The sequence below is a fragment of the Bufo gargarizans genome, chromosome 5, assembly GCF_014858855.1.
Source record: "Bufo gargarizans isolate SCDJY-AF-19 chromosome 5, ASM1485885v1, whole genome shotgun sequence".
Taxonomy (NCBI): Eukaryota; Metazoa; Chordata; class Amphibia; order Anura; family Bufonidae; genus Bufo; species Bufo gargarizans.
In genome coordinates this window covers 59,164,009-59,190,405 of record NC_058084.1, presented here as the reverse complement: position 1 = coordinate 59,190,405, position 26,397 = coordinate 59,164,009, and the positions used below count along the sequence as shown (strand labels likewise).

Here is a 26,397-nt window from a genome sequence, read left to right as displayed (position 1 = left end):
CATCCACTTTGCTGTTACTGTTATACGCTGCTGATTTTTTTCCTGCAAAGACAAGGCTGGGAGATTAGGCATTCCAATTTTCTTGGCAACCATACCCCAGTGGGAGCTTCTTCTACCTTGACACAGATCGGACATTCTTTTGCTATCATTTTTAAACTTATGGGAGGAGGAGCAGGGGAGAACATGGCTAGATGTATCTTCACCTATCAGTATGGAGGCATATTTGTAGCAGATCTGATGGTAATCATTTTCCTACTTTCATGGTACCTATTAGGACATGCCTGAGCACTTAGCCAAAAATTTGGAGCCGAGGACAAATATTACCATGCAGAACATTGTTGACAAACTTGCAATGAGTCAGGAGCACAAAATGTGACCAAGCCTGGCCATGTCAGAATACATCATTATCCAGGATAACTGAGGTCATGGAGGAAAACAAGAAGTAGTCATACATAATGCCAAGTTCTAGTGTTTGGTGATCACTGGCAGGAATGCCAAGGCAATAAACTATGGGTCTGCCACTATAATCATCAAATGAGCCAGCCACAACAATGATCGAATGGGCCCACCACCACAATCATTGAAGGGGCCCACCACCACAATCATCGATTGGGTCTAACACAACAATCATCGAATGGGTCCACCACAACAATCAATCATCGAAAGGGCCAGCCACAACAATCGTCGAATGGGCCCGCCATGACAATCATGGAATGGGCCCACCAAGACAATCATGGAATGGGCCCACCAAGACAATCGAAAGGGCCCAACAAGACAATCGAATGGGCCCGCAAAGACAATCATCGAATGGGCCTGCCCAGACAATCATCGAATGGGCCAGCCCATACAATCGTCAAATGTGCCCACCATGGCAATTATTGAAAGGGCCAGCCACGACAATCATCGAAAGGGCCAGCCACGACAATCATCAAATGGGCCCACAGTGAAAATCATCGAATGGGCCCACCGTGAAAATCGAATGGGCCCACCACGACAATCATCGAATGGGCCCACCACGACAATCATCGAATGGGCCCACCACGACAATCATCGAATGGGCCCGCCACGACAATCATCGAATGGGTCCACCAAGATAATCATCGTATGGGCCCTCAAATGGGCCTGACATGACAATCATCGAATGGGCCTGACATGACAATCATCGAATGGGCCTGACATGACAATCATCGAATGGGCCCACCAAGACAATCATCAAATGATCTGAAGTCTGATTGGGGGTCTTCTTAACACTGGAGGTCTGATCTGAAGTCCGATTAGGGGTCTGATCTGAGGTCTGATTAACATTGGAGGTCTGATAAATATTTCTTTCTTATTTTCCTAGATGTGTCTTATGGGTAGGCTGAAAAATACAGTCACTTTGTGTAACAGCTAACTTTATTTTGTGGGTCTGGAATGAATACCGTATCAAATATTTATAGGTAGGGTATCCTTTTTGTTTTTACATTTTTGTGCTTTTGCACAATAGAAAAAAAAACGTTATGGGGAAAAAGAAGAATTTTTGGGTTGCCGCATAACTTTTTTTCTGTTAACATCGCCATAAGGCTTGTTTTTGATTAATGGGTTGTAGTACCATTTTAGGGCAGTACTATTTACTATCATTTGTAACCATAAGTTATTTCCTATATTTCTATAATTTTTTGGGTGGAGAAAAATTATTGCCAATTCTAATTTTTGCATTACACCTAATGAGCTAAAATTATAGGTCATAGGAATGTAGAGGTGCCAAAACATTGCTGCAGGAAAGGGATTTGTGCTGCTGGTGTGCAGTATTTCACTCACAGAGGATTGTCCAGACTGGATGGGACTGTAACAAACCTTCAGCTGTGACAAGTATTAGGTTCTCAGCCTGCAGCTAGAAAACCTATTTAGGATAACACAGATCTAAAGATTAGGGACTGCTGCTATCCGAGTACAGACTGCCGATATATGTGCTAGATTGTGTAAAGACTCCGCACATGCCAAAAGTGAGTGAAAACACATGTGTAACAGGATTAACCGAGCCGTGTCCGTGTCCGGGACATCTGGACGTCCTGTTTCCTGCAGGTTACTAGAAGTAATTGCATGCCTGAGAGATCAGGTCACCGCACGGTCTAATCACATTACTCTGCTGTTGTGCTAGTACCTGGGCATGTGCCCTTATTAATGGCGATGGAAGGAGACGTATGAACTGTGGTATCTGCTTTCTATAATGATGAGCATCAAATGCAATTACTCATCGCCACAGTCATATGAAACCAATAAAGAAACATGTGTGCGCTCATCAGGGGGTCGGGGTGCTGCCGCCAGTTTAAATGTATACTACAGCAAAATAAGCAATGGCTACCAACGCGTTTTACAGCGCAGCCCTACTTTCACTGAGATTGACCTTTATACATATATGTGTTCAAAATAATAGCAGTCAGACCTCACTAACCTGATCATCACTGTTTTGGGTAGAAATGATATTTCTACATGGCAAATCATTTACTAGCAGGTGTAGTATTGTAATAGTAATCCAACAGACCCAACAGTCATGACATGCATGCTGCTGATTCTGTGTAATTGAATCATTAATTGAAAGGGGCATGTTCCAAATAATAGCAGTGTGGAGTTCAATAAGTGAGGTCATTCATTCTTTGAAAATCATTGGCATTTATTGCCCTTTTTTAAGGAAGGAAGGCAGCAAATGTTGTACATGTTGGTTACAGTGCATGTCTCTCTGAAATTCTGAGGAGAATGGGTTGTTCCAGACATTGTTGAGAAGAACAGCGTACCTTGATTAAAAAGTTGATTGGAGAGGGGAAAACATATAAAGAAGTGCAGAAAATGATAGGCTGCTCAGTTAAAATGATTGCAAATGCTTTAAAATGGCAACCAAAACCTGAAAGACGTGGAAGAAAGCAAAAAACTACCATTCAAATGGATAGGAGAATAGCCAAAATGGCAAGGACTCAGCCAACAATCAGCTCCAGGAAGATCACAGAAGGAGTAAAGTTACCTGTGAGTCCTGTTACAATTAGAAGAGGCCTATGTGAAGCCGAGCTGTCTGAGACATGTGCTGAAGAGGTTACAATTTGCCATAGAGCACATTGACGGCCTAAGGAGACATTTTGTGGACTGATGAAAGTAAGATTGTTCTTTTTGGGTCTAGTGTCCGGAGACAGTTTGTCAGACGACCCCCAAACACTGAATTCAGCCACAGTGCACTGTGAAGACAGTGAAACATGGTGGCGCAAGCATCATGATATGGGGATGTTTCTCATACTACGGTGTTGGGCCTATTTATCGCAGACCAGGGATCATGGATCAGTCTGAATACATCAGAATACTTGAAGAGGTCATGCTGCCTTATACTGAAGAGGAAATGCCCCTGAAATGGGTGTTCCAACAAGACAACGACCCCAAACACACCAGTAAACGTGCAACATCTTGGTTCCAGACCAACAGGATTGACGTTATAGAGTGGCCAGCCCAATCCCCGGATCTTAATCCAATAGAAAACTTGTGGGGTGACATCAAAAAAATGCAGTTTCTGAGGCAAAACCAAGAAATAGAGAAGAACTGTGGAATGTAGTCCAATCATCCTGGGCTGGAACACCTGTTCACAGGGGCCAGAAGTTGGTTGACTCCATCAAACACAGATGTAGAGAAAGCAGACTGTGCCAGCAGTGCCACCTGGAGGCGGTGGAGGATGAGGCCCACTTCCTGATACACTATCCCAAATACTCAGCAGTGAGGGACATCCACTTTAGGAGACTGTCTGATCTCTGCCCAGACTTCAGCTCCATGGGGGAGGAAGAGAAACTGCCCATCCTGCTGGGAGAGGAAGAGAACACTGTGGACATAGCAGCACAATATACCAGTGCCTGCCACAGACTGAGAGGAGCGTGATATGCCATGGACTCCTATACCCTGACCCTGGGTGTGTCCGCACCCCCCCTCCCCCCGTCATGATACGACACGGACTCCTATACACCGGCACCGGGTGTGTCTCCATTTCTCAACCCTCTATTTCCCATATGCTTTGGCAATACTAATGTATAACTTAGACCTGCCAATAAAGCTTTTTTGATTGATTGATGTCCAGCAGTTCTCAGAAACAGCGGTTATACAGCTAAATATTAGTGAAGTGATTCAAAGGAAAGCAAAATCTTCAAACATTTCTCAGTTTATATAGTGAATGTTTGAGTTTGTAAAGAAGAATACAAACACTGCTGATTTTTTTTTAAAGTCTAAGGCCTCATGCACACGACCGTAGTTATGGTCTGCACGCATCCCAGCCGCAGTTTTTGCGGCTCGGATGCGGACCCATTTACTTCAATGGGGCCACAAAAGATCTGGACAGCACTCCGTGTGCTGTCCGCATCTGTTGCTCTGTTCTAAAAGACCCACCAAAAAAATATAGCATGTCCTATTCTTGTCCGTTTTGCAGACAAGAATAGGCATGTCTACAATGGGCCGCCCGTTCCGTTCTGCAAATTGAAACGTGTCGGAGGAACGTCATGAAAAATAATGCGAAAGTGGCGCCGCTGATCATAGAAACCGTACAGCTTGCAGATTTCAGTTTTGCATAAAGCTTAGGAGATTAGAGATGGAAACTGATTGACGTGCTATTTCCCTCATTAAGTCATACAATCGGTGTGGCCAAGAAAACCTAATCCCTGGTCGTACGACTGCGCTACATGCTGCACGTCTTGGCTGCAAGCAACTACCTGGGTCATATAGACAGGGGCTGGATTCAATGCCCTCATCGCTTAAAGGGGTTGTCCGGCTACATTCGTTAATGACCCATCCTGCAGATAAGTCATTCAATATCAGATTGGTGGGGTCCGACAGTCGGAAACTGTGCAGTGTACAGAGCGGAAGCAGCAGGCTCTGTCCAGTATGGAGTATCCGAAGTTGGCGTTCCAAACCTCAGCTCCACTCACTTGCATGGGAGCTGAGCTGCAGTACCCTGGCACGGCCACTACACAGCGTGCGGAGCTATCTGCTCCAGGACCCAGCATTGCAGCAGGGTGGTAGATGAAAGTGTTAGTTTGCATCCCTACTACTTGCATTATGGCCTACGCTGGCCAGCCTCATGCCAGGTGGGTTAGCTCGAGTGTCGAGGCAAGTCCAGTAGAAGTTATTTTGATAAATGGTGGGAAAATGTTCAGGTCCCCAATTGTGACTTACAGGGGTTCTCCGCTGCCCACATGCTCTATTGGGGCATACAGACATCGTAGATGTCATTCCATCCATCTATGAGCCAGTTCTGGCAGATCCAGCCTTACAGTACAAGGACACCCATTCATCTGAATGGCCACCATGGAATACAACATCTCTCCTGCAGTGACCCATAAAGGGCATTTCCCAGTCAGATTCAAATAAAGTCATATAAATTAGAATGGAGAGAGATGCCAAGATACCCGACCACCTCTCCAACCTCTGTTGGCATTGCAGGTTGGAGTTGGAATTTAAAGGGCTTGTCTCACTCTAGCAAATGGCATCTATCATGTAGAGAAAGTTAATACAAGGCACTCACTTACTAATGTATTGTGATTGTCCATATTGCCTCCTTGGCTGGCTGGATTCATTTTTCCATCACATTATACACTGCTTGTATCCATGGTTACGACCACCCTGTAGTCCAGCACTAGGAAAAGGCGCCGGCCTCTGGGACCACGGGAGTGTGCATAGGCCGGAGCTTTTACCTATAGTGGGCAAGCACGACTACCACTGCTGTAGGGTGGTCATAACCATAGATACAAGCAGTGTATAATGTGATGGAAAAATAAATCCAGCCAGAAAAGGAGGCAATATGGCGAATCACAATACATTAGTGAGTGCCTTGTATTAACTTTGTCTACATGATAAATGCCATTTGCTGAAGTGAGACAAACCCTTTAAGGACCACGATTCTCCCAATATATAGGGGTCCCAGAGGTGTGACCTCACTTATTAGGCATTTATGGCTTATTACTTATGTGCCTTTCTTGGGAAGAATCCCTTTAAGCCGCCGTCCAATGTATACTCTTCTTATTATGTGACTTGCTGTACATTATATAAACCCTTCTTCAGTTTCCTTTTCTGCCATGGGCGATTTATGTTGGATGAATGGAGATATTCATGGAGTATACTCATGTTCTGGTATCAGGACAGAGCCACAGTCATATTATCTCATCTCTGATTTTATGAGGTATGTTTGGCTGGGAGGCAAGAGTTATGTGATCGGATGAATACTCGCTGTGACGGGCGGCCTGTGGGAGGCATTATATAATGGAATACATAGCACTATTCACGGAGTGCAGAGTGGGGCGCGTCAGATGGACAGCTTAAAGGGGGTTCTCCCGTGACTAGTGTAAAAAATGAGAATCAGACATCATATAGTACACGACCACCTCTTTCTAACAAAGCTAGAACCAGCCCTGTACCTCACATGGGTCCAGAGATCTCCACATTCATTGCTTTGCTAGATTTATATCAAGCTGACAGCTCAGGGGGCGTGTCTTTTCTGCTGCAGCTCAGGGGGCGTGTCCATGAGCTACCTATCACAGCTCAGGAGGCAGTTGAAGGATGAAACTGAGCATGTGCGGCCATCTCAGTGAGCAGGACAAAGAAATAAGTAAAAAGCCAAACAGTAGGTGGCGCTATACAGATATGTTTTATTGAATAACTCAGAAGCTATACAAATTTTTTAAGTACATGCAATTACAAAAGTATTCAGATCCAGGTGCTGGTTTGAAAACTGTAGAATATTTTTCATTTGCTGAAGAAACAAATGCCACTGAATGGGACAGAGCTGCGCCTGGGCCATGTGACCGATGAACGGGATGTCACTGCTTCATAAAGAAGCTTAAGCGCGGGAGTCGGACCCCCAAAAACCGGATACCGATGACCTATCCTGTGGATAAGTCATCAATATGAAAATAGTGGAAAACCTCTTTAAGTACATAAGCCCTGCTGTAAGGTGTTTTACTTGATTGGGATGTAAGTTCCTGACCTCCGCTCAGTGTTGGTAATTACTGGCTACTAATATTTGACCTGTAACGGTCACACAGCCCCCTAGGACCCCAAACGATTAGCAGAAGTGGCTGCACTTGCCAAATGCTCTCTGGGAGGCAGCAGTGAGCTAGTGTCTCCTGGAGGTCGCTGCCCTCTATGGGCTCTTTAGAAAACTACAAAAAATGTATAAAAAAAATTAACAAAAAACGCCCCCTCTGTCCTGTGTTGAGAGCCTGCGGTCATCTTTGCCTTTTTTTGTTAGTTCAGTTGTTAGAAATTATATTCAATCATTTCCTAAATCATCAAGCATTATGACCACCAATACTATAATGATTACAACCTGACTACTGAAAGTCTAATTATTTAGTGATAGCCCCCCCTGCTAAATACTGGATCGGGGTAGGTAAGCGCACTATTAACTACTGGACACTTTCATTGTAGAGGTGCTCATTAGTGCAGGAAGGGAGAACCAGGGAGCGGTGAGTATGGCATTACTGAGCTGTGGGATGTCAGGAGGCAGTGCCACGCTGGTGCCAGGTCACAATGCTGCGCTGCATGAAGAACCAGATTTGTAGCGCCGCCCGGAGGAGGAGACATGAAGTTAGTATTTTTATTTGTCTGCATTCAGGGGGTGGAGGGGTTGGGTGGGGTTATAGGGGCGGCAGCGGTCTATTTTGGAGTCTGTATAAATTTTGGGTCTGATCTGGGGTGTAATCTGGAGTCTGTATGAATTTGGGTTCTAAACTGGGGTCTTTATGAATTTGGGGTCTGTATACATTTGGGGTGTAATCTGGGGTCTGTATAAATTTGTGGGCTGATTTGGGATGTAATCTGGGTCTGTATGAATTTGGGGTGTAATCTGGGATATGTATAAATCTGGGGTCTGAATAAATATGGGGTTTAATTTGTGGGCTGATCTGGGGTCTGTAGGAATTTGGGGGCTGAGTTGAGGTTTAATCTGGAGTCTGTATGAATGTGGGGGCTGATCTGGGGTCTGTATTAATTCATTTTAGCATCTGGTCTGGAGGTTGGTATTAATTCTGGGGTCTCATCTGGGGGTCTGCATTAAGAAAGGGGTTGTCTAACCATGTGAAGTTTATTTTTGAAAACTTTATTGGGAAGGCCACAACAAAGCAGCTCTCACCACTAGGGGTGCTCTTGGCGCCATTCCCAGGGGTGGCCGGTGGAGGTGAAGCTATGAAGCGGTGAGTGTGACACGCGTGTATTGTATCGTATTTGAAATGCACGCGGCCCGTCAACTGGAAATTTCTTCTATGTGCCTTCCGTAAACTGGCCAAGTTTAAGACTCCTTGGATAGACCATCAATGTGTGACTGGTGGGAATCCAACCATAGATCAGCAGGCTGAATAGGCAGCTGGAGTGCCACGGCCCACATGGGTTTGCAGCCACCTCTATTACATACACATTACTGAGCTGGCACTGCAGTGAGGGAACTGGCACAACCTCATTCACATATATTTTGTGGTATTTGGCTGTGGATTTGCGGTGTGGATTTCCATGGCAAATGTGCCATGTCTGAACTCGCCCATGTCGTGCACGCAAGCATGAAACTGCCAAACACATCTAAGGGTACTTTCACACTTGCGTCAGAGGATTCCAGCAGGCAGTTCCGTCGCCAAAACTGCCTGCCGGCAATCCAGACGCAAACTGATGGCATTTGTCAGACGGATCCGGATGCGGCTCCGCCTGACAAATGCATTGAAATACCGGATCCGTCTCTCAAGTGTCATCCGGAAAAACGGATCCGGTATTCATTTTTTCCCCACAGATTTAAAGGTCTGCGCATGCGTGGACTGGAAGAATGGATCCGTCAATGCAGCAATTTTAATGCCGGCACCAATACACTTCAATGGAAATTAATACCAGGTCCGGCATTCCGGCAAGTGTTCAGAATTTTTGGCCAGAGAGAAAACTGCAGCATGCGGCGGTATTTTCTCTGGCCAAAAAAAACGTAAGAGGGACTGAACTGATGCATCCTGAACGGATTGCTCTCTATTCAGAATGCATTAGGATAAAACTGATCAGTTCTTTTCCGGTATTGAGCCCCGAGGACGGAACTCAATACCAGAAAACAAAAACGCTAGTGTGAATGTACCCTTGCAAAGACAATGTTTTTTCTGTATATTCACTGTACGTTGCGACAATTACGTGAGTGCACGTGCGGCATAATGACCCTCGTCTACAGTATACACACAACTGCCACATGGAATAAACATCGGACTCTATTACGGCAGCAGGGCCAGTCTCATCTGCTCCATCACAGAGGCCTGCTGTCCTGCTGCCAAAGACAAAAGGTGTGGAGCAACAATGCAGAACAGTCCGCCCTTTATGTAGTGGGAGACGGGGAAACAGATGTGGTATGAGCGAAGCTAAATCCTGCACGTTATGTCATCTCCAGGCCATTACGTCTGACATAACAGCGGCACCAGCCAGGAAGGCGGATCTGGAAAGGCCAATACAGTTCAGACAACGTGCCAGCTCCATAAGAAAACGCTGAGCAGTCCACGCAGGCATGTGCACCGGCTCTGATGAGGCCCACTCAGTGCACACCCATAGCACAAAAACATATGCAAAAGTCATAATCTTGTGGAAAAAACATAACCCTCCCATGAAGGTTGGTCCCTAAAGACAAAAAAAGTTCAATACAAAGTTACGGGAGAGTCTGATTTAGGAAAAACATTCTCACGTAACCTGATTAAAAAGAGGGGCGGCCGGATAGTGTGGATAGGTGAAGGACAACGTATCACCTATCCACACTGTCTGATGGGTGGAGGTCCTTGTGCTGGGAACCCCGACACCACATTAGAGTCCCGAATCCTCATCCACTGGATTCTTTGAGTGCATCCTGGGATTTGTGGTTCCACAGTCTTATTGCCTGTATTGCAGTTGTGTTTGTGGTGGGTTCAGCTTATACCTTTGTACCTATGGACACTGGCTGACCTGTTACATGTGCGCTTGGCAGCTGAAGACATCCGTGTTGGTCCCATGTTCATATGTGTCCGCATTGCTGAGGAAAAAAGATGTTTTAATACATCACGCCAAGGCCCGTCAACCAAAGTCTAGGAAGCGCGGCAGTTGCAGAGAAAGAAGAGCGTCTAGGAGTAACGGCAACGCCCCCATTGCTCCTAGAGGCTCATTTGCATACATTAAAACATTGTTTTTCTCAGCAAAGCGGGCACATATGAACATGGGACCCACACACACACAGATGTCTTCAGCTGCCAAGCGCACATGGAACAGGTCGGACAGTGTCAATGGTACAAAACTGCTGACAGATGCCCTTTATTATGTTGTATATGTTGCCTCTCAATCTTTTACGTGCTTTGTATATCTTTCCTGGCGACGCTACAATTGTTATGGAAGTCCTGAGAGTATCTGACTACCAAGGTGACTGCGTTAGGTGATGTCTTGCAAACAACCAGAGTTGTCACACACATGGACTACGGAGCGGCTGCCTCATCCCACATAAAGGGGTTGTCAGGTTTACCAGGTATATTACCCTACTAGAAAGAGGACCGCCGTTCGGGATTGTCACCTCTCGGCCAGAGTGGAGAGTCTCTACAAACTGCAGCTCTCGCTCTGGAGGACCTGTCCTGTATTACACAGCCCATCCATTGATATGAATGGACACTGTGTAATCCTTCATTTCCCCCTATGGTGGCGCTGCAGAGAAACTGAACACTTTACAATTGGGTTTCCACGCAGATTACAGCTGATCTCCGGAGGTCCTACCAGAAAGCCACTGCGATCAGGGTTATTGTAAATGGACCCTTCTACCAGGAAAGGAGCTGTCCTAAAGTGGAGAACCCCTTTAAGTTCTATTACTGCCTCCATTCACATTTAATATTACAGACGATAAAACCCAAGCCATGGAGGGGAAGCAAACTGCATGACCTTCTTAATAATCAAGCCACCATAGAGAGGCCTAGGGGCAGGAGGCCGTTTGCTTTCTCAGCAGCTGTATTAATAGATTTCCATGACGTTCTCCACTAAAGATCCTGACATTGATTATTTTACTTCTATTCTTGTCCTGTGTATACGGAAGTGCTGCAGAATATCCGGCCGGAATCCATGTTTGCGGCAGCGTCTTGTACATGTAGCAGAGCCTGCACGCAGCGCAGACCTTGAGAAAGACGGGCGGATATCATCAGTTCTAGAAATACAATGGCGGCAGCTTCACAAGAGCAAGATCTCACCGCGTTAAATCCTATTCACAGCCGTCCGATCTGTCTGATGCTTCATCACTGACGCTCACCCTAAGGCCTCCTGCACACAAACGTGTGCTTCTCCCTTGCTGTATTGCGGACCGCAGTTGCGGATCTGCCACCGTTCCGTGTGCATTCCGCATCACGGATGCGGACCCATTCACTTCAATGGGTCCGCAAATCCGGAGATGCGGAATGGTGCTGAACGGAAGCACGGAACAGAACCCTACGTCAGCACTACGGAGTGCTTCCGTGGGGTTTCGTCCCGTACTTCCATTCCACAAAAAGAAAGAACATGTCCTATCTTTTTGCGAAACGGACAGATCGCGGACCCATTAAAGTGAATGGGTCCGCGATCCGCTGCGGCTGCCCCACTGACGGTGTTCGTGCATTGCGGCCTGCATTTTGCGGCCCGCAGCACGACCACGGGGCGCACACGTTCGTGTGCAGGAGGCCTTAGGCCTCTTGCACACGACCGTATAGATTTTTCTGTATATTGCGGTCATCAAAAACGGGTCCGCAAAAAAAATACGGAGTATGGAACGGAACAGCTGGCCCCTAATAGAACAGTACTATCCTTGTCCGTTATGCAGACAATAATAGGACATGTTCTATCTTTGAACGGAAGAACAGAAATACGGAAATGGAATGCATACGGAGTACCTTCCGTTTTTTTGGCGGACCCATTGAAATGAATAGTTCTGTATATAGTCCGTATACGGAACGCAAAAAACATAACGTAAACAGAAAAAAAAAGTTCATGTGCAAGAGGCCTGAGGCTCGATCACACTAATGTTTTTTGCGTTCCGTATACGGTCATTTTTTTTGCGTTCCGTATACGGAACGATTCATTTCAATGGTTCCGCAAAAAAAAAAGAACGGAATGTACTCCGTGTGCATTCCGTTTCTGTATTTCCATTCAATGAGAGAACATGTCCTATTAGGCTCCATTCACACGTACGGAATTGTGGACCCATTCATTTCTATCAGGCGGTACAATGTGCTGCCCAGATCCGGAAATGCGGACCCACACTTCCGGGTCCGCAATTCTGTTCCCGAAAAAAATAGAACATGTCCTATTCTTGTCCGCAATTGCGGATATGATTAGGCATTTTCTATTAAGTGCCGGCGATGTGCGATCCGCACAATGCGGAACGCACATTGCCGGTGTCTGTGTTTTACGGATCCGCAAAACACACACGGATGTGTGAATGGACCCTTATTGGCCGCAAATCACGTTCCGTGGCTCCATTCAAGTCAATGGGCTGCAAAAAAAAAAAAAGGGAAAACATACGGAATGTACTCCGTATGTCTTCCGTATCCGTTCTGTTTTTGCAGAACCATCTATTGAAAGTTTTAAGCCCACCCAATCGGAAAAACGGAACGGAACCGGAAACACAACTAAAACAAAAAAACGGAAAACCGGATCTGTTAAAAACGGCCCGCAAAACACTAAAAAAGCCATACGGTCGTGTGAACGAGCCCTTATTCCTCATTCACACGTCAGTGTTTGGTCAGTGATTTCCATCAGTGATTGTGAGCCAAAACCAGGTGCGGCTCTAAACACAGAACATGTGCAGATCTTTCCCTTATACCTTATGTCTGATGGAGGCTCCACTCCTGGTTTTGGCTCACAATCACTGATGGAAATCACTGACCAAACACTGACGTGTGAATGACGCTTTTTGGTATCTATCTATCTGTCTGTCTATCTATCTCATATCTATCTAGAGCTGGATGCCAGAACTAGATATTTATAACATTAGGTTTACCTTCAGTCTTTTTATTGTACTTTCCACTGAAGCCAGATTACCCTGTGTTGACCTTACTATTATTAATGCGCACATAGGTTTTTATACTTTTTTATCACCTGCCTTTCTTTTGTTATTGAAGGTTTTTTACGTGTTGATAATGACTCCGGTTTATTATTACTATAATTACAGCTGTCTGAATGAGGCAGCTTCCTATCAGTGGAGGTCTCGGTCTCTGGTGCATGTACAGAAGCATGAAGACTATGCAGACACTTGAACTTAAACATATTTTCTTTGGTCTTCTCTGCTTTGAGTTCCTCAGGTAATCCTTATAGGCCTTTTCGGGAGGAATCTCTGAGTCTGAGTATTTGCTAATTATCTTGTCAAAAGAGCAGTGTAATTTCCCATGTCGGTGATGAAAAGGCCGGGCTGCCCGACTTCCTCTGCCATTACATGTCTACATAATAGGAGCTACGGGCTGAGAACCGGTGGAGCTCCTTCCACCCCATCTGCTATGGTTACTATTGATTTTCAGATCTGGCTCTGACACATGACGAAAACACAAAGTCACGGTTATGGATGTGTTGTGCGGCGGTGTAACTTTCAGTCTACGTTGCTGCATTGTCGAGATGATGAATGGCGCTTTTGTTGGGATGCTGTAGGGCTTACTTAGCTCCTTTTGTACACACCTGTGAGCGCTCTAGTGATGGCGTGCTTGGGGGCCCCTCCTCGTGTGTACATCGCTTGAAAACAGCTCTGGGAAGGAAACTGTGTTTATATGCGCCAGCATTCAAAATCGCACGTCTGTGTTTAGATGACTCATTGTATTGTCTACCTGTGTGGTCAACCGGAACGCCTACCCCGATCTGCACCATACCGGGCATTACAAGTCCCAGGAACCAGTACAACCATAGAAAATATCTAAAAAACACTCCGCTCAAGTTATATACACAATCTACTTATAGGACAAAACGTCTAAGAGAGAAAACCTCCGTAAGGACAGAGACCAGACGCGGTGGAATTTGTTTTTGACATACAGGTTGGACTTGACGGACTTTTGTCTTTTTACAACCTTAACTACAGTATGTAAGATACTACGTAAGATAACACTGGCGGCGATTCTGCAGCAAAGACCGCATCTATGACACTATAATTTGCAGCACATCTGCAGTACATAATCTGCACTGTAAGGCTTCATGCACACGACCACTTCCGTTTTGAGGTCTGCAAATCCCGGATCCACAAAATACAGAGGGAATTGTTTTGCCGACCCGATGGGTCCGTGGTCCGCGTTTTGCAGACATATTATATCTTTTCAAGGATGGACATACGGATGCAATGCAAAAAGCAAAGGGATGATCCGTGTGCTTTCCACATCCATTCCGCAAAAAGATAGGACATGTCTTATACTTGTCCGCAAAATGCAGACCACGGATATGTTGAATCAATGGCTTTGCAGAAAATACAGATGCAACATGGACTGTATCTATATTTTGCGCAATCTGAGGACTGCTTAATATATACGGTCGTGTGGACAAGGCCTAAATCCGCAGCATAAACGACAAGTCTGAACATGGGCTAAATCTACATCCAATGGTGCAAAAGTATAACTACAAACCCCAAGTAACTTACAATATGGAAGGTAAGGTAGAAGACACAGTCAATCACTGCCTACGATGGGTTACAATGAACAGCCAATCAGTAGCTCGCATTGCGGGCAAGTAGACCAATCAGTAACCAATCGGCACATCACATTTAGGCCTTATGCACACGACCGTTGTTTCATTCCGTGTCCGTTGTTCCATTTTTCGTGATTTTCTGCAGACCCATTGACTTTCAATGGGTCCGTTGAAAACTCGGCTAATGCACCGCTTGTCATCCGCGTCCGTGATCCGTGGTTCCAGTCCGTCAAAAAAATTTAACCTGTCCTATTTTTTTCACTGGAAAACGGTTCGCAGACCCATTCTAGTCAATGGGACCATGAAAAAATGCAGAGACACACAAGATTGTCGTCCGCGTCCGTTTTTTTTTCCTATCATTTGCATGGGAAACTTGACTTTTTTTTACTTTGCTTCATGTCTGGTGATACTCCAAAAATAAAGGAAGACACACGGAAACAAAAACGGATCACGGAACAACAGAACCCCATTTTGTGGAACGGAACACAACAACGGTCGTGTGCATGAGGCCTTATCCAATCACTGTTTTACAAAAGCTCATGCACTGATGGGCCGTGTAGTACCACTTCCCCGCACTATAGTGTTATATAGCATTTATAATTATAAGTAAGATACTGTTATTCTTTTGGGTTGAAATGTTTCTGGCTTTGATCTCAATTATTAGGTTTCCGTTGATTTTAATGTCTACCATGTAAGGCTTTCTTGTCGCTGGATTGAAACTCGCGTTCGTACTTTCTGATATTGGGAGACCACAGGAGTGAGAGCCCACTTGGATCATCTCAGACATCCGCAATCTCAAAGAGCTCACCTAAACTAATCTACGAACCCCAATCAAATGGACAAACTCCCATTCATGAAAACGTAAAAACAGTCTCGTCATGACAACATGCTAAATTGATATCCAGAAAAGACGTTTCCTGTTGTCCCACATCTGTCTAATGGGATCCATCTCCAGTAAATTAGTCTCAGCCAGGGCACATGAAAGACCTGAGAACTCGCTGCACGTTGATGGAGTTGTGTTCTTCTAATGTTCTGAGCTGCTGGGAGTCGTGCATCCCGAACGACAAGAGAAAACACACTGAGTGACTCATAGGAGGCATCTTCTCATATTGAAGTTGTATGTATCCTTTTATTCTCCACCCAGGTCCACACCACCATGATGACTTCTTCTGTCTACTACTTGTCTCTGCATATAAACTCCCCATTATGCTGTTACCCCAAATACACCATAGAGTATTGGTACTCCTCTCCGTTTATTGGAGTGCCGGCTCATTTTTCTGTTTTTGGATCTCATAGTGGACCCTGTGCCTGTGGCCTTTAAGGGATCGCACCCTGTTTAGTTTAGTGATTGTACTGCTGTTTTTCCTGTTTATCTATCTATCTCATATTGGTCTGTCTGTCAGTCTGTCTATCTATCTGGATCTCACGCCACATATGGACACATCACCACTAAGGCAAGTCACCTGCACATGATCCTCATCTAGTTTGGAGGACGAGGTCTGTTAGAAATCAGATGATAGCCATAAGGGAGCAGCAGGGAGCAGGAGAGCTTGGGTTTTTTCAATAGCTACGGCAGGCTCGGCATAAAATTTTAAAAAGTGCACACAGCTGGAGGATGCCTGTAAGGTGGCTATACACCGCAGATGGGGGCTGTGAGCGCAGTCCTCTTTGTGTAGCAGAAACTAAGGTAGAAGTTCCCCTTTAACTAGTAAATATTAATTCATTTACTTCACAATAAGCAGATGACAAGTGAGCGATAATTATTGGGCACGCAACACGGCACACACTTCATAATCAGCGTATTATTATTTTTGTAGCATCCATTATTCTGTTCTCGCTTCATAGATAAAATTAGAAAGTGGAGGGTGGGTGCAGCTGAGCACGTTGGGTGGTGTAGTGACTGGCCCCCGCACTCCTGTCTGCACAGTAACCTTCCACAGATCTCTCCTTTGTTGATGGAAGTGGCATGATAATGGCAGGTACGCAGCAGTCACGACAACCAGCATCTCTTTGAAAACGCTGCGCTTTCTATTTTTAACATGCATTTTTCTCCTAACTGCTGAACGTTGTTCACTTCCTTCTTTATATCATTTGTTCCTTTTACATTTCCGTGGGTTTCAGAAAATAAACATCTCAGGAAGTAGATAAAACTTCGTCCCTGAGCCGTGGAACAACAGAGAAGAGACGAGCACGACACGGGTGCTGTTGTTTTGGAATGGATAATATTAACCCCGGAAAGGAACAGATACATTTTTGGCCCCGATATTCCAGTAAAAGTTTTGCGTCAAGTACATATATTTATATGCGTATATACAATATTTTCCGCTCCATAAGACACACTTCAAAAGTGGGGCAAAAGTGAGTACTATGAAGTGAACACTAATAAATGCTTCCATTATGGAAGTGCTCATTAGTACTCAGTAGGACTAGGGAGCGGGGAATACAGTGCTGGCTTTACTCACCACTCCCTGGACTTCTGCCGGTGTTGCGTTGTGTCCTGACTGCGTATTGCGTAAGCATGCATTATGGCCTCATGCTGTGCAACGTCAGGTCACAGTGCAGCACAGTGGTGGTGCTGTCTGGAGCAGGAGAGGTAAGTTCCTTTATTTATTTTATAAATAAATTTTGCCCAACCCCAATTAACTAACAATAAGCTGAAATATAGATGCCAGCATACTGTGGCAGTGCACTGAGGAGGGTGTGCGCACCTATTAGGGCATACTACAACAATGCCCCAACAGACATACACTGGAGACAGCCCCATTAGGTCCAGAGTTGTCTTAATGGTGATGTCAGCACCGTGACCTGGTCTGATCACAACAATAAATGGGGGTTAAGTGCTGGGATCAGAGTTGTATCCATTTCTCGGAATGGCGGATAAAGTGAAGCTGTGTGTTACATGCTAATTAGTCATACGCTGATGCATGTAGCCCGGTAATCAAATACCTTTTCATGGACTTTTGTCACGAGAGAGACACATTAGAAATCTATCAAGTGGCCGGAACTCTGCTGACTCCATTGACCCCACAGATGTTGAGCGCAGTGGAAGGGTGCATGGGTGACCAGTCAGACGTCTCTGCAGTTAGGAGGAATGGTGGGCTGTGGATCTCCATTCCAGTGATCAGTGGTGGTCTCCAGCGATCATACGCCTATCATGTTTGTGTGTATACATGCACACCATTCGCCTTTGTCCTGCTGACAATTACACACCCCTCGCTATATCATTAAACGTGTTAACAAATAACCGCGTTCAGATGTAATAAACTCAACCAGAAAACACACATTTTCCAAAAGATATGTCACGTCTCCAGGCAAATCAAAGGTCTCTAAAATATTGCAACACCCTGTAAACTCCATGCCATGCACAAAGCCATTACATTCTCACACAAAAGCAGATACCTGACCCATTAAAGGGTTTATAGGAGGAAGAGTCACGGCCGAAGCCTTGTACATGACAAAGAAATAACGATCCGGGGGACACAAATGTCAATCACTATTGCAAGATTGTAGGTGTGTTCGACCCCTAAACCCCATCTATAGGTTTGACGCAGGTCCCCTTTCTTACTGTCTGCAGGCTAAGAGCAAAGAGTGGAGTAACACATAATTGCGGGACCTGACTACATGGTCTGTTTGTAGTCTGTAACCATGGAGACACCTAGGACTGAATAGGAGTTATAGACAACAAAAAGACATATAAATCCATGGCAAGGATGAAGGAATGAAATAACTAGGTTCTTACTTTGTTTTCTTAGGTCTCTGATCTGTTCTTTAAAATTTACGAATTTATTGCTTTTCTTCAGTGCTTCATCTGTATTTTGTTTCCGATGGGAATTGTAGGTCTGGTGTACGAGCTGCCTCAAATCTGGCACGTCCTCAGGTTGGTCTCTTTTGACCTGAGGAACAAGAATATTGAAAGGATTAATACTGCGTACAGTCTCTATATGTACACCACGGGGGACATTTATTAGGACCAGCACTTTCTACACTGATCTCAAGTCCCTCTGCGCTGCCGTGGGAGGAGCCAAAGTTATGTAGAGATGCCGGCATCTAGATAAGTTTGGCGCTGCGTCCGGTGGGACGTGGGACAGGCTTAAAGGGAACCTGTCACCGGGATTTTGTGTATAGAGCTGAGGACTTGGGTTGCTAGATGGCCGCTAGCACATCCGCAATACCCAGTCCCCATAGCTCTGTGTGCTTTTATTGTGTAAAAAAACTGATTTGATACATTTGCAAATTAACCTGACACGAGTCCTGTCCCTGACTCATCTCACATACAGGACTCATCTCAGGTTAATTTGCATATGTACCAAATCGTTTTCTTTACACAATAAAAGCACACAGAGCTATGGGGACTGGATATTGCGGCTGTGCTAGCGGCCATCTAGCAACCCATGTCCTCAGCTCTATACCCAAAATCCTGGTGACAGGTTCCCTTTAACTCTATGCCAGCCCTCTTGCTGGCATAGATTTAGGCCATTTTCAACACCAAAAACGTTCATGGAAAATTATTAATGAGCCGGCCCGCTGGCACGCCCACTTCTCCACCACCTTTTCTTGCCACTTTGGAAAAGTGGCGTGAGCGAGGAAAAGTCACAGATTTTACCACACAAATGGCATGAGGCAAAATTTGCCACCTATTTACACCACAAAAGTAGTGTAAATAGATTGGTAAATGCCGCCCAAGTCTTTCTTCAAGGTGGAGTTGATTTCCATGCAATCAAAAGGGTTAGCTAGCTATTCTATTTAATATCTATCTATCTCATATCTATCTATAGTGCAATCGGAAAGTCTTCAGACCCTTTCACATTTTGTTATGTTGCTCCTTGTGCACTCAATACCCCTGGGAGGTCTTCCTGAAGCGAATGGTTTTTTAGATTGCTTTAGAAGATTTGGATGTTGGGGACGAGTCGGATGTGTTGGGGTGGCAAGTTTCAGAGTAGAGTATGGGGAGAAATCCTGGAGACGATGAAGCATGGAATAGACAAGGGAGGACCAGAGAAGAAGGTTCTGGGAGGATCGGAGATTACATGTGGGGAGGTAACCATGTCTATTACTGCAGGGGTTGTGTATAGTCCATACATCATCCATACCATGCTTCCCTGTGGGACCGAGCTCCACACTCTACATCTATTTGTTTTAGGGGCCTTGCTCCTCACCGCAGGACACTGCAGAAGTGGTGACACCGAGGAGCGCTCAGCATCTGGGATTATTTTCTTACGTAATTTCTCTATCGTGGTCATGGCGCAGCCTCTACTATTGTCTATATGCTTTGGCACATACAGATGAGTCCTGTCCCAGCATAGCTTCTACCTCAAAGCTTACCATCAGATGAAATCATCTGATTATGGCACGTTAGTTTTATATCATAATAAACCCGTAGACCGCAGATTATAACAAGGAGTAACGCAACATGTTTTCACATTAAATAAGGGTCTGGCTCGCCTCCAGGTACACGTATGTTATTCTACACGGAGCACTTACAGGTCGACAGATACAAAACGAGCTTCCAGCAGTCCACTTAAAGGGATTGTGCTATGGAAAATATTTTACGTTTTTCAAACCAGCGCCTGGATCTGAATACTTTTGTAATTGTTTGTAATTAAAAGTTTAGTTTAGCCAATGAGCTATTCAATAAAAAGGCATCTGTAGGGCGCCACCTGCTGTTGGTTCTTTTCCTTATTTCTCTGTCCATCTCACTAAGGTGGCCGCACGTGCTCAGTTTAAATCTTCAACTGCCACATCTTCTGTTAGATGCTGTGGCAGGAGCAGGAGAGCTGCAGCCAAAAATATATACCTACAGAGCTGTAATAGGGAGAGAGCTGCAGCCAAAAGGATACACCACCTGAGCTGTAATAGGGAGAGAGCTGCGGCAAAAGGATACACCACCTGAGCTGTAATAGGGAGAGAGCTGCGGCAAAAGGATACACCACCTGAGCTGTAATAGGGAGAGAGCTGCGGCAAAAGGATACACCACCTGAGCTGTAATAGGGAGAGAGCTGCAGCGGAAGGAACACACACCCTGAAGAAAATGAATGGGGAGATCTCTGGATCCATGTGAGGTACAGGGCTGGTTCTAGATTTGTTAGAAAGAGACTGTCATATACTATATGAAGTGTGATTTAATTTTTTTATATCAGTTATGGAGTAACCACTTTTTTAAGACAAGTAGTACATATAATGCATGGCCTTCCAAACTTTGTGCTACCAGTTTTGGGAAGGTCTTTCCTGTTCCAGAATGGCTGCGCCTCCAGTCCAAAAGCAAGGTCTATGAAGACATGGGGTCATAAGTGGTGAGTGGTAAAACCCAAGTGGAACTGGTACGCCCATCTGTCAGCCAGACTTGTCCAACATCATTGTCTAACCTCGCACACTCCAAAATCTTGGAGACTGCCCAGTAGAGTGTAGTCTGTCAAAGCCACAAAAAGGGTCTCCATCATCAGCAAGGAACATGGGTTGCCCTGGGAGAGGAGATCTGCAGATGACAGCAGGAGTGGTAACAGGACAATCCAGATGTCCAGCAGTGTGATGTGGTCGGTGGTTGAAGCTGGGGCCGCCAAAGATGACCAGTCGCTGGAACCAGGAGAGGTCTGCATTTCCAGTTCATACAGTACATTGGTTGTTAAAAATGGGAGTGGATCCCCTGGGAGGAACACTTTGGCTTCCCTGCTTTCCTCTGATGTGAAGCACTCCCTTATTATTTTTTTAACAAGAAACATATGGACCTCACGCAGATCAAAAATACTGCACGTGAATCCAAAGAATAACCCCTTCACGTCCAGGCCTGTTTGGACCTCGATGACCAGAAAGTTCTTAGCCATTTTGCACACAAGATGGTCCTAATCTTTTTTATTTTTCGTGAGCCTCTAAAATGATTTGTGTCATTTCTTTCTGTGACACATTGAGTTTTTAGGCATTAACTTTTTTAGAGATTTTTTTTCTTTTCAGTTTTATATGACACAGAGTAAAATAAATAAATAAAATGTCTGCGTATAGTTCTGTAATCATTACATTTGTAAACTGGCACAGAAATAAAGTATTAGAACGGCTTCCTATTGCACTGCAGTCATCAGTGCATGTGCAGTAGGTATCTGCACCGCTCAGGAAACAGTGGCAGATCCGCTGTGCACGAGTCAATACTCAGTCCAATGGAGCAAGTGCAGGAACACAGGGCCAGGTGAGTGTCTGGAGCTGTAAGATGGCGACGAATCGGTGCTCTGAGTGCTTGGGCCAGCCCCTCAGTGCTTCAACAACCTCATAGCAAGAGAAAGTGAATTTTCTCGGGAACGGTACTCGGGAACTTTACACCAGTATGCTTGGTTTACCAGAGTTAACCCTGCTGACAGATGGTCATAAATGGTACAGGAGAGCAACTATATAATAGGTTAGTGCCTGTAATGGCTAGCTGCAGACTTATAAGCCTCTTGACTCACACTACCAGTCTATTCTATCTGTGTGTGCTGACTCTCCAGTGTAGTTCTATGAGATGCAGCTTCACACTGCTCTCCCTGCCTCCTACATGTAAGAGCTGACAGGAGAGACAGGCTGAAGCTACATCACATAGGAATACATGGAAGTTCTATGTCACTCATCTGTTACTTGCTGCCCTTAGACTGGTCTCCTATTTATACTTTCCCCCCTTCCTCCTTGACTGGCTTTTTGATCCTACATATCCGTCCAAAGCTGCCACTTCCACTTCCGGATGTACACTCAGGTCAGCGCATGCACAGTAGGTGGGAGATGTAGTTTGCATATTGGAGGAAAAAGAAGAAACCAAGATGACAGACAACCAACAAATGGCGTATCAACTAAAACAAGTATACACAAGAGGCTCTGTATTATTCTTATAGCCTATATCAGAGTTCCCCAACTCCAGTCCTCAGGGTCCACCTACCAGTCTGGATTTGAGAATATCCCACAGAATGAACACCTGTGGTAAGTCCTAAGGCATTGACACTAATTATATCACCTGCTCAATACTAAGGAAATCCTAAAAACATGACCGGTAGGTGGGCCTTGAGGACTGGAGTTGAGGAACACTGGCCTATATGGTGTTATATAGGCAATACAAAAAAAACTAGAGTGCTTCTTTAACACCTCCATTGAGATGATGTATATGTACACGTAGGACAGCTTGTGAGGACAGGAGACTGGCATGAGTCCATCTACAAGACCAGGAGGCTGCCCATTTGCAGCGGCGCAGAAAGGTGAACTGTTTGCTTTTTATGCCTTGATGACGGCTGCAGCATTTCCACAACGATTTCTTCAGGCGCTTTTACATAAAGACTGACAGGTACTGTATGTGCCGCGATCCAAGTAAGGAAAATTACCATGTGAACCAAGACAATACAGAAACTGTCTAGATATTAGGACACTGCCTAGTATGCCGTTACTGGTTTTATGAGCCTTTAGGCTACTTTCACACTAGCGTTGTATGAATCCGGCGGGCAATTCCGTCGCCGGAACAGCCCGCCGGATCCGGAAAAACGTGTGAAAACGGATTACATTTGAATGCTGATCACAATGAAAAAAAATGCATTGGAAAAAACTGATCCGCCATTTATGGACTTTAACTGTTTTTGCAAATTTTTCGGGTTTAACATGCAAAAGCCGGATCCGGTTTGATGGAACGCACGGTGCCGGATCCGGCATTAATGCAAGTCAATGGGAAAAATGCTGGATCCGGCGTTCAGTCAAAGTGTTCCGGATTTTTGGCCGGAGGTAAAAATACAACATGCTACGGTTTTCTGAAAAGCCTGATCAGTCAAAAAGACTGAACTGAAGACATCCTGATGCATCCTGAACAGATTGCTCTCCATTCAGAATGTATTAGGATAAAACTGATCAGTTCTTTTCCGGATTTGAGCCCCTAGGACGGAACTCAGCGCTGGAAAAGAAAAACGCTAGTGTGAAAGTACCCTTAGACCGCAGTCATTTTGTTTCTCTTCACACTTTTCGCATGTTTCTGTACAGCGCCACCTGCTGTTTGTATTTTTTCTTTTTTCTCTGTCCACGTAGCTCAGGTGGATGCATATCTTTGGTTCCATCCTTCACCTGCCACCAGCTGGAGTTACTATTAGAAGTTATGGCAATGACAGGGAGAAAGCTGCAGCAGAAAGGACACAAGCCCTGAGAAAGGATACCTCCTCTCAACTGTCACAGGGACATAATTGCAGCAGAAAGTGCACACTCCCTGAGCCACCAGCTTGAAATAAATCTACCACATTAATTGGAGCAGTGAATGTGGAGATCTCTGGATTCATGTGACGGGCTGTGCAGACGCTGTGCTTCTGAAGGGTGCTTCCCTGGGAGACAGAAGGCTGGGCACAGGAGTCTTAGGAGTTAAAATTACATTTATATTCCCCCTTTCTATGCAATCTAATGCTCCGTTACATTCACTGACCGGTGATCCTGTGATAATAATTCATGCAGCAGCCGGCTCACTGCGCACAGCGCTTCTACTTCCGGCGGCTGCTACATGAATTATTATCACAGGGATCGCCGGTCAGTGAATGTAACGGAGCATTAGATTGCATAGAAAGGGGGAATATAAATGTAATTTTAACTCCTAAGACTCCTGTGCCCAGCCTTCTGTCTCCCAGGGAAGCACGAGTCAGAAGCACATCGTCTACACAGCCCGTCTTTTCTAATGGGCGGATGGCCCTTAGCAACGCTCTTTTGAAGAGTGCTGCTAAGGGCCATTTCAGCCCAGTTTTCTACCAAAAATAAACATTTTGGCTAAATAAAGTCTATTGCAAAATTGTTACCCATCACTTGCCCTACACTTTGACAGTTATTCTTTAAACTAAATGCTGACAAAACAGGTTCTTGTCATCGGAGGCCAGCGCCTAACAGCAAAACCGCTCCAGACACGGTCAACACCACTGAGGGTAGGGAACTCAGAACTTACTAGCTCCAACACTGTGCGCAGCTTGGGTTTACTGATGGATAAGGAGTTAAACCTCAGGAACCAAATTTCAGCTGTGGTGAAACACTCCTAAGGAATATTGCAAAAATTAATCACCTCATTCATTCAGAAGATCTTCCAACCCTAGTTCACGCCTTCATCACATCATGGCTGGACTATTGCAATGCGCTCTATGTAGGCCTTCCTAGACCTACACCGCCTGCAGCTAGTACAGAATGCTGCCGCAAGACTGTTAACAACCCCGCCACTGTCACATAACACCAATCCTCCGCTCACTACACTGGTTACCCATAAAATAGAGAATCCTTTTCAAAATTGGCATGCTAACATTCAAATCCCTACACAACCTTGGCCCTGGATACCTGAAGGTTTTGTTGCATCTGCTTCACACCTCACACAACCTCAGATCAAAAGGATCCAATAACTTGACCACCCCCAGAATTCAACTAAAAACCTTTGGAGCCAGAGCTTTGTCACGCTGCCCCTACCATGTGAAATGCCCTGCTAAACGCAATCAAGACAGCTCCAACCCTGGACACATTTAAATCAAAACAAAAAAAAACGGCTGTTTAGTCTGGCATTTACGATCACATAACTTTTCCCCCCTGCACATATCACTATGTACCGATCTGAGAAAGTGCTTTACATATGTTTTGTTGTTGTTGTTGTCCCAACCTCTGGGACCGTCACTGATCCTGGGAATGAAGGGGATGCAGCATGATTGGAGCCGGCTGATCTTCCCTACATGGTTGGGTGGTCAGGGTGGTGGGAAAAACGGTGAAGGAGCCAAAGCTCTGAATTCTCAGGATCAATGTGAGTCCCAGAGGTCACACAGTGGTAGCATATCCTATGGGATATGAGACGGGAATAGCTCTATAATATCAGATCTACAACCTAATACACGCAATTAGGCTCTGTTCACATTGGCACTAGTAGCCGCCCATGAAATACGCTTTCCTAATCGAAACACCTAAACAAAGGAAATCTCGACGCAACGCTGATGGGCGCCATTATAAGTCAATAGGGCCCATAGGTTGCTCTGTAGATCCATCTTACGATCGGTCTGGCCCTGCCATGACACCAGTGGGCAACGGAGGCGGCATTACTATACAATACAATAAAATCACTGAGAAAACGGAGGCCCCAGCAGCAAAAGGGACAAAAGAAAACGACCATTTTATTTTCACAGCAGCTCCTCTGTATGAGATCATAAGAACAACACAATCCTGTTTCCGACATAGCAGAGCTCCGCAGGCTGAGAACAGCACACCAGGTCCGGCATGTGGAAGGGGCTTCCTTTTATCTGACAGGGGAAGGAAGAAAATGTCGGCCAGATTAATAAACATCCAGAAGCCGCAGGGATTGCGCGGAGAGAGGCGGAGGCGCCGGGAGTGCAGCGCTAAGGACTTGTGCCCGACAAGGAGGAATTCAATCTCGTTACTGGTTCACGGTCAGGAAAGATAATTAGCGCGCTCATGACAATCTAACATTGACTGCGTTCATTTATCGGGCTACGAAAATATATTTTATGACAAGCAGAGGAATACGATCGCATGCAGGGAAAATAAACGGTGGAAACCTGTACAATGAGGATTTCTGGCCGGTGCTTTGTGCAGATGCTACTATCGAAGACATGAAATTCATAGGGAGGGAAGCATGCCATGCCGGGCGTCGCTCACAGCCACTCCAGCCTTCACACGCTGTGTCTTTCTTTCCGCCTCTTATTTTATAACACTTTATATGTTTTTATTGCTTTTCATAGGGTATGACCGCCTAGATACTGTGCAAAAGAAAGCAACCCTGCCCTACCGCAGCGTCTACTATACACATGA

At 45.3% G+C, this 26,397-nt stretch overlaps 1 protein-coding gene across 3 annotated transcripts in view; it reads right to left on the bottom strand.

Annotated features, from left to right (window-relative positions):
• The window catches only part of NSMCE2 (NSE2 (MMS21) homolog, SMC5-SMC6 complex SUMO ligase), a 210,191-nt gene that overhangs the window by 86,454 nt on the left and 97,340 nt on the right, over window positions 1-26,397 (bottom strand). For all 3 annotated transcript variants that reach the window (XM_044292770.1, XM_044292771.1, XM_044292772.1), the window contains one exon: window positions 18,380-18,533. In XM_044292770.1, coding sequence (XP_044148705.1) covers window positions 18,380-18,533 — 154 coding nt within the window. The remainder of the gene's footprint in view (window positions 1-18,379; window positions 18,534-26,397) is intronic.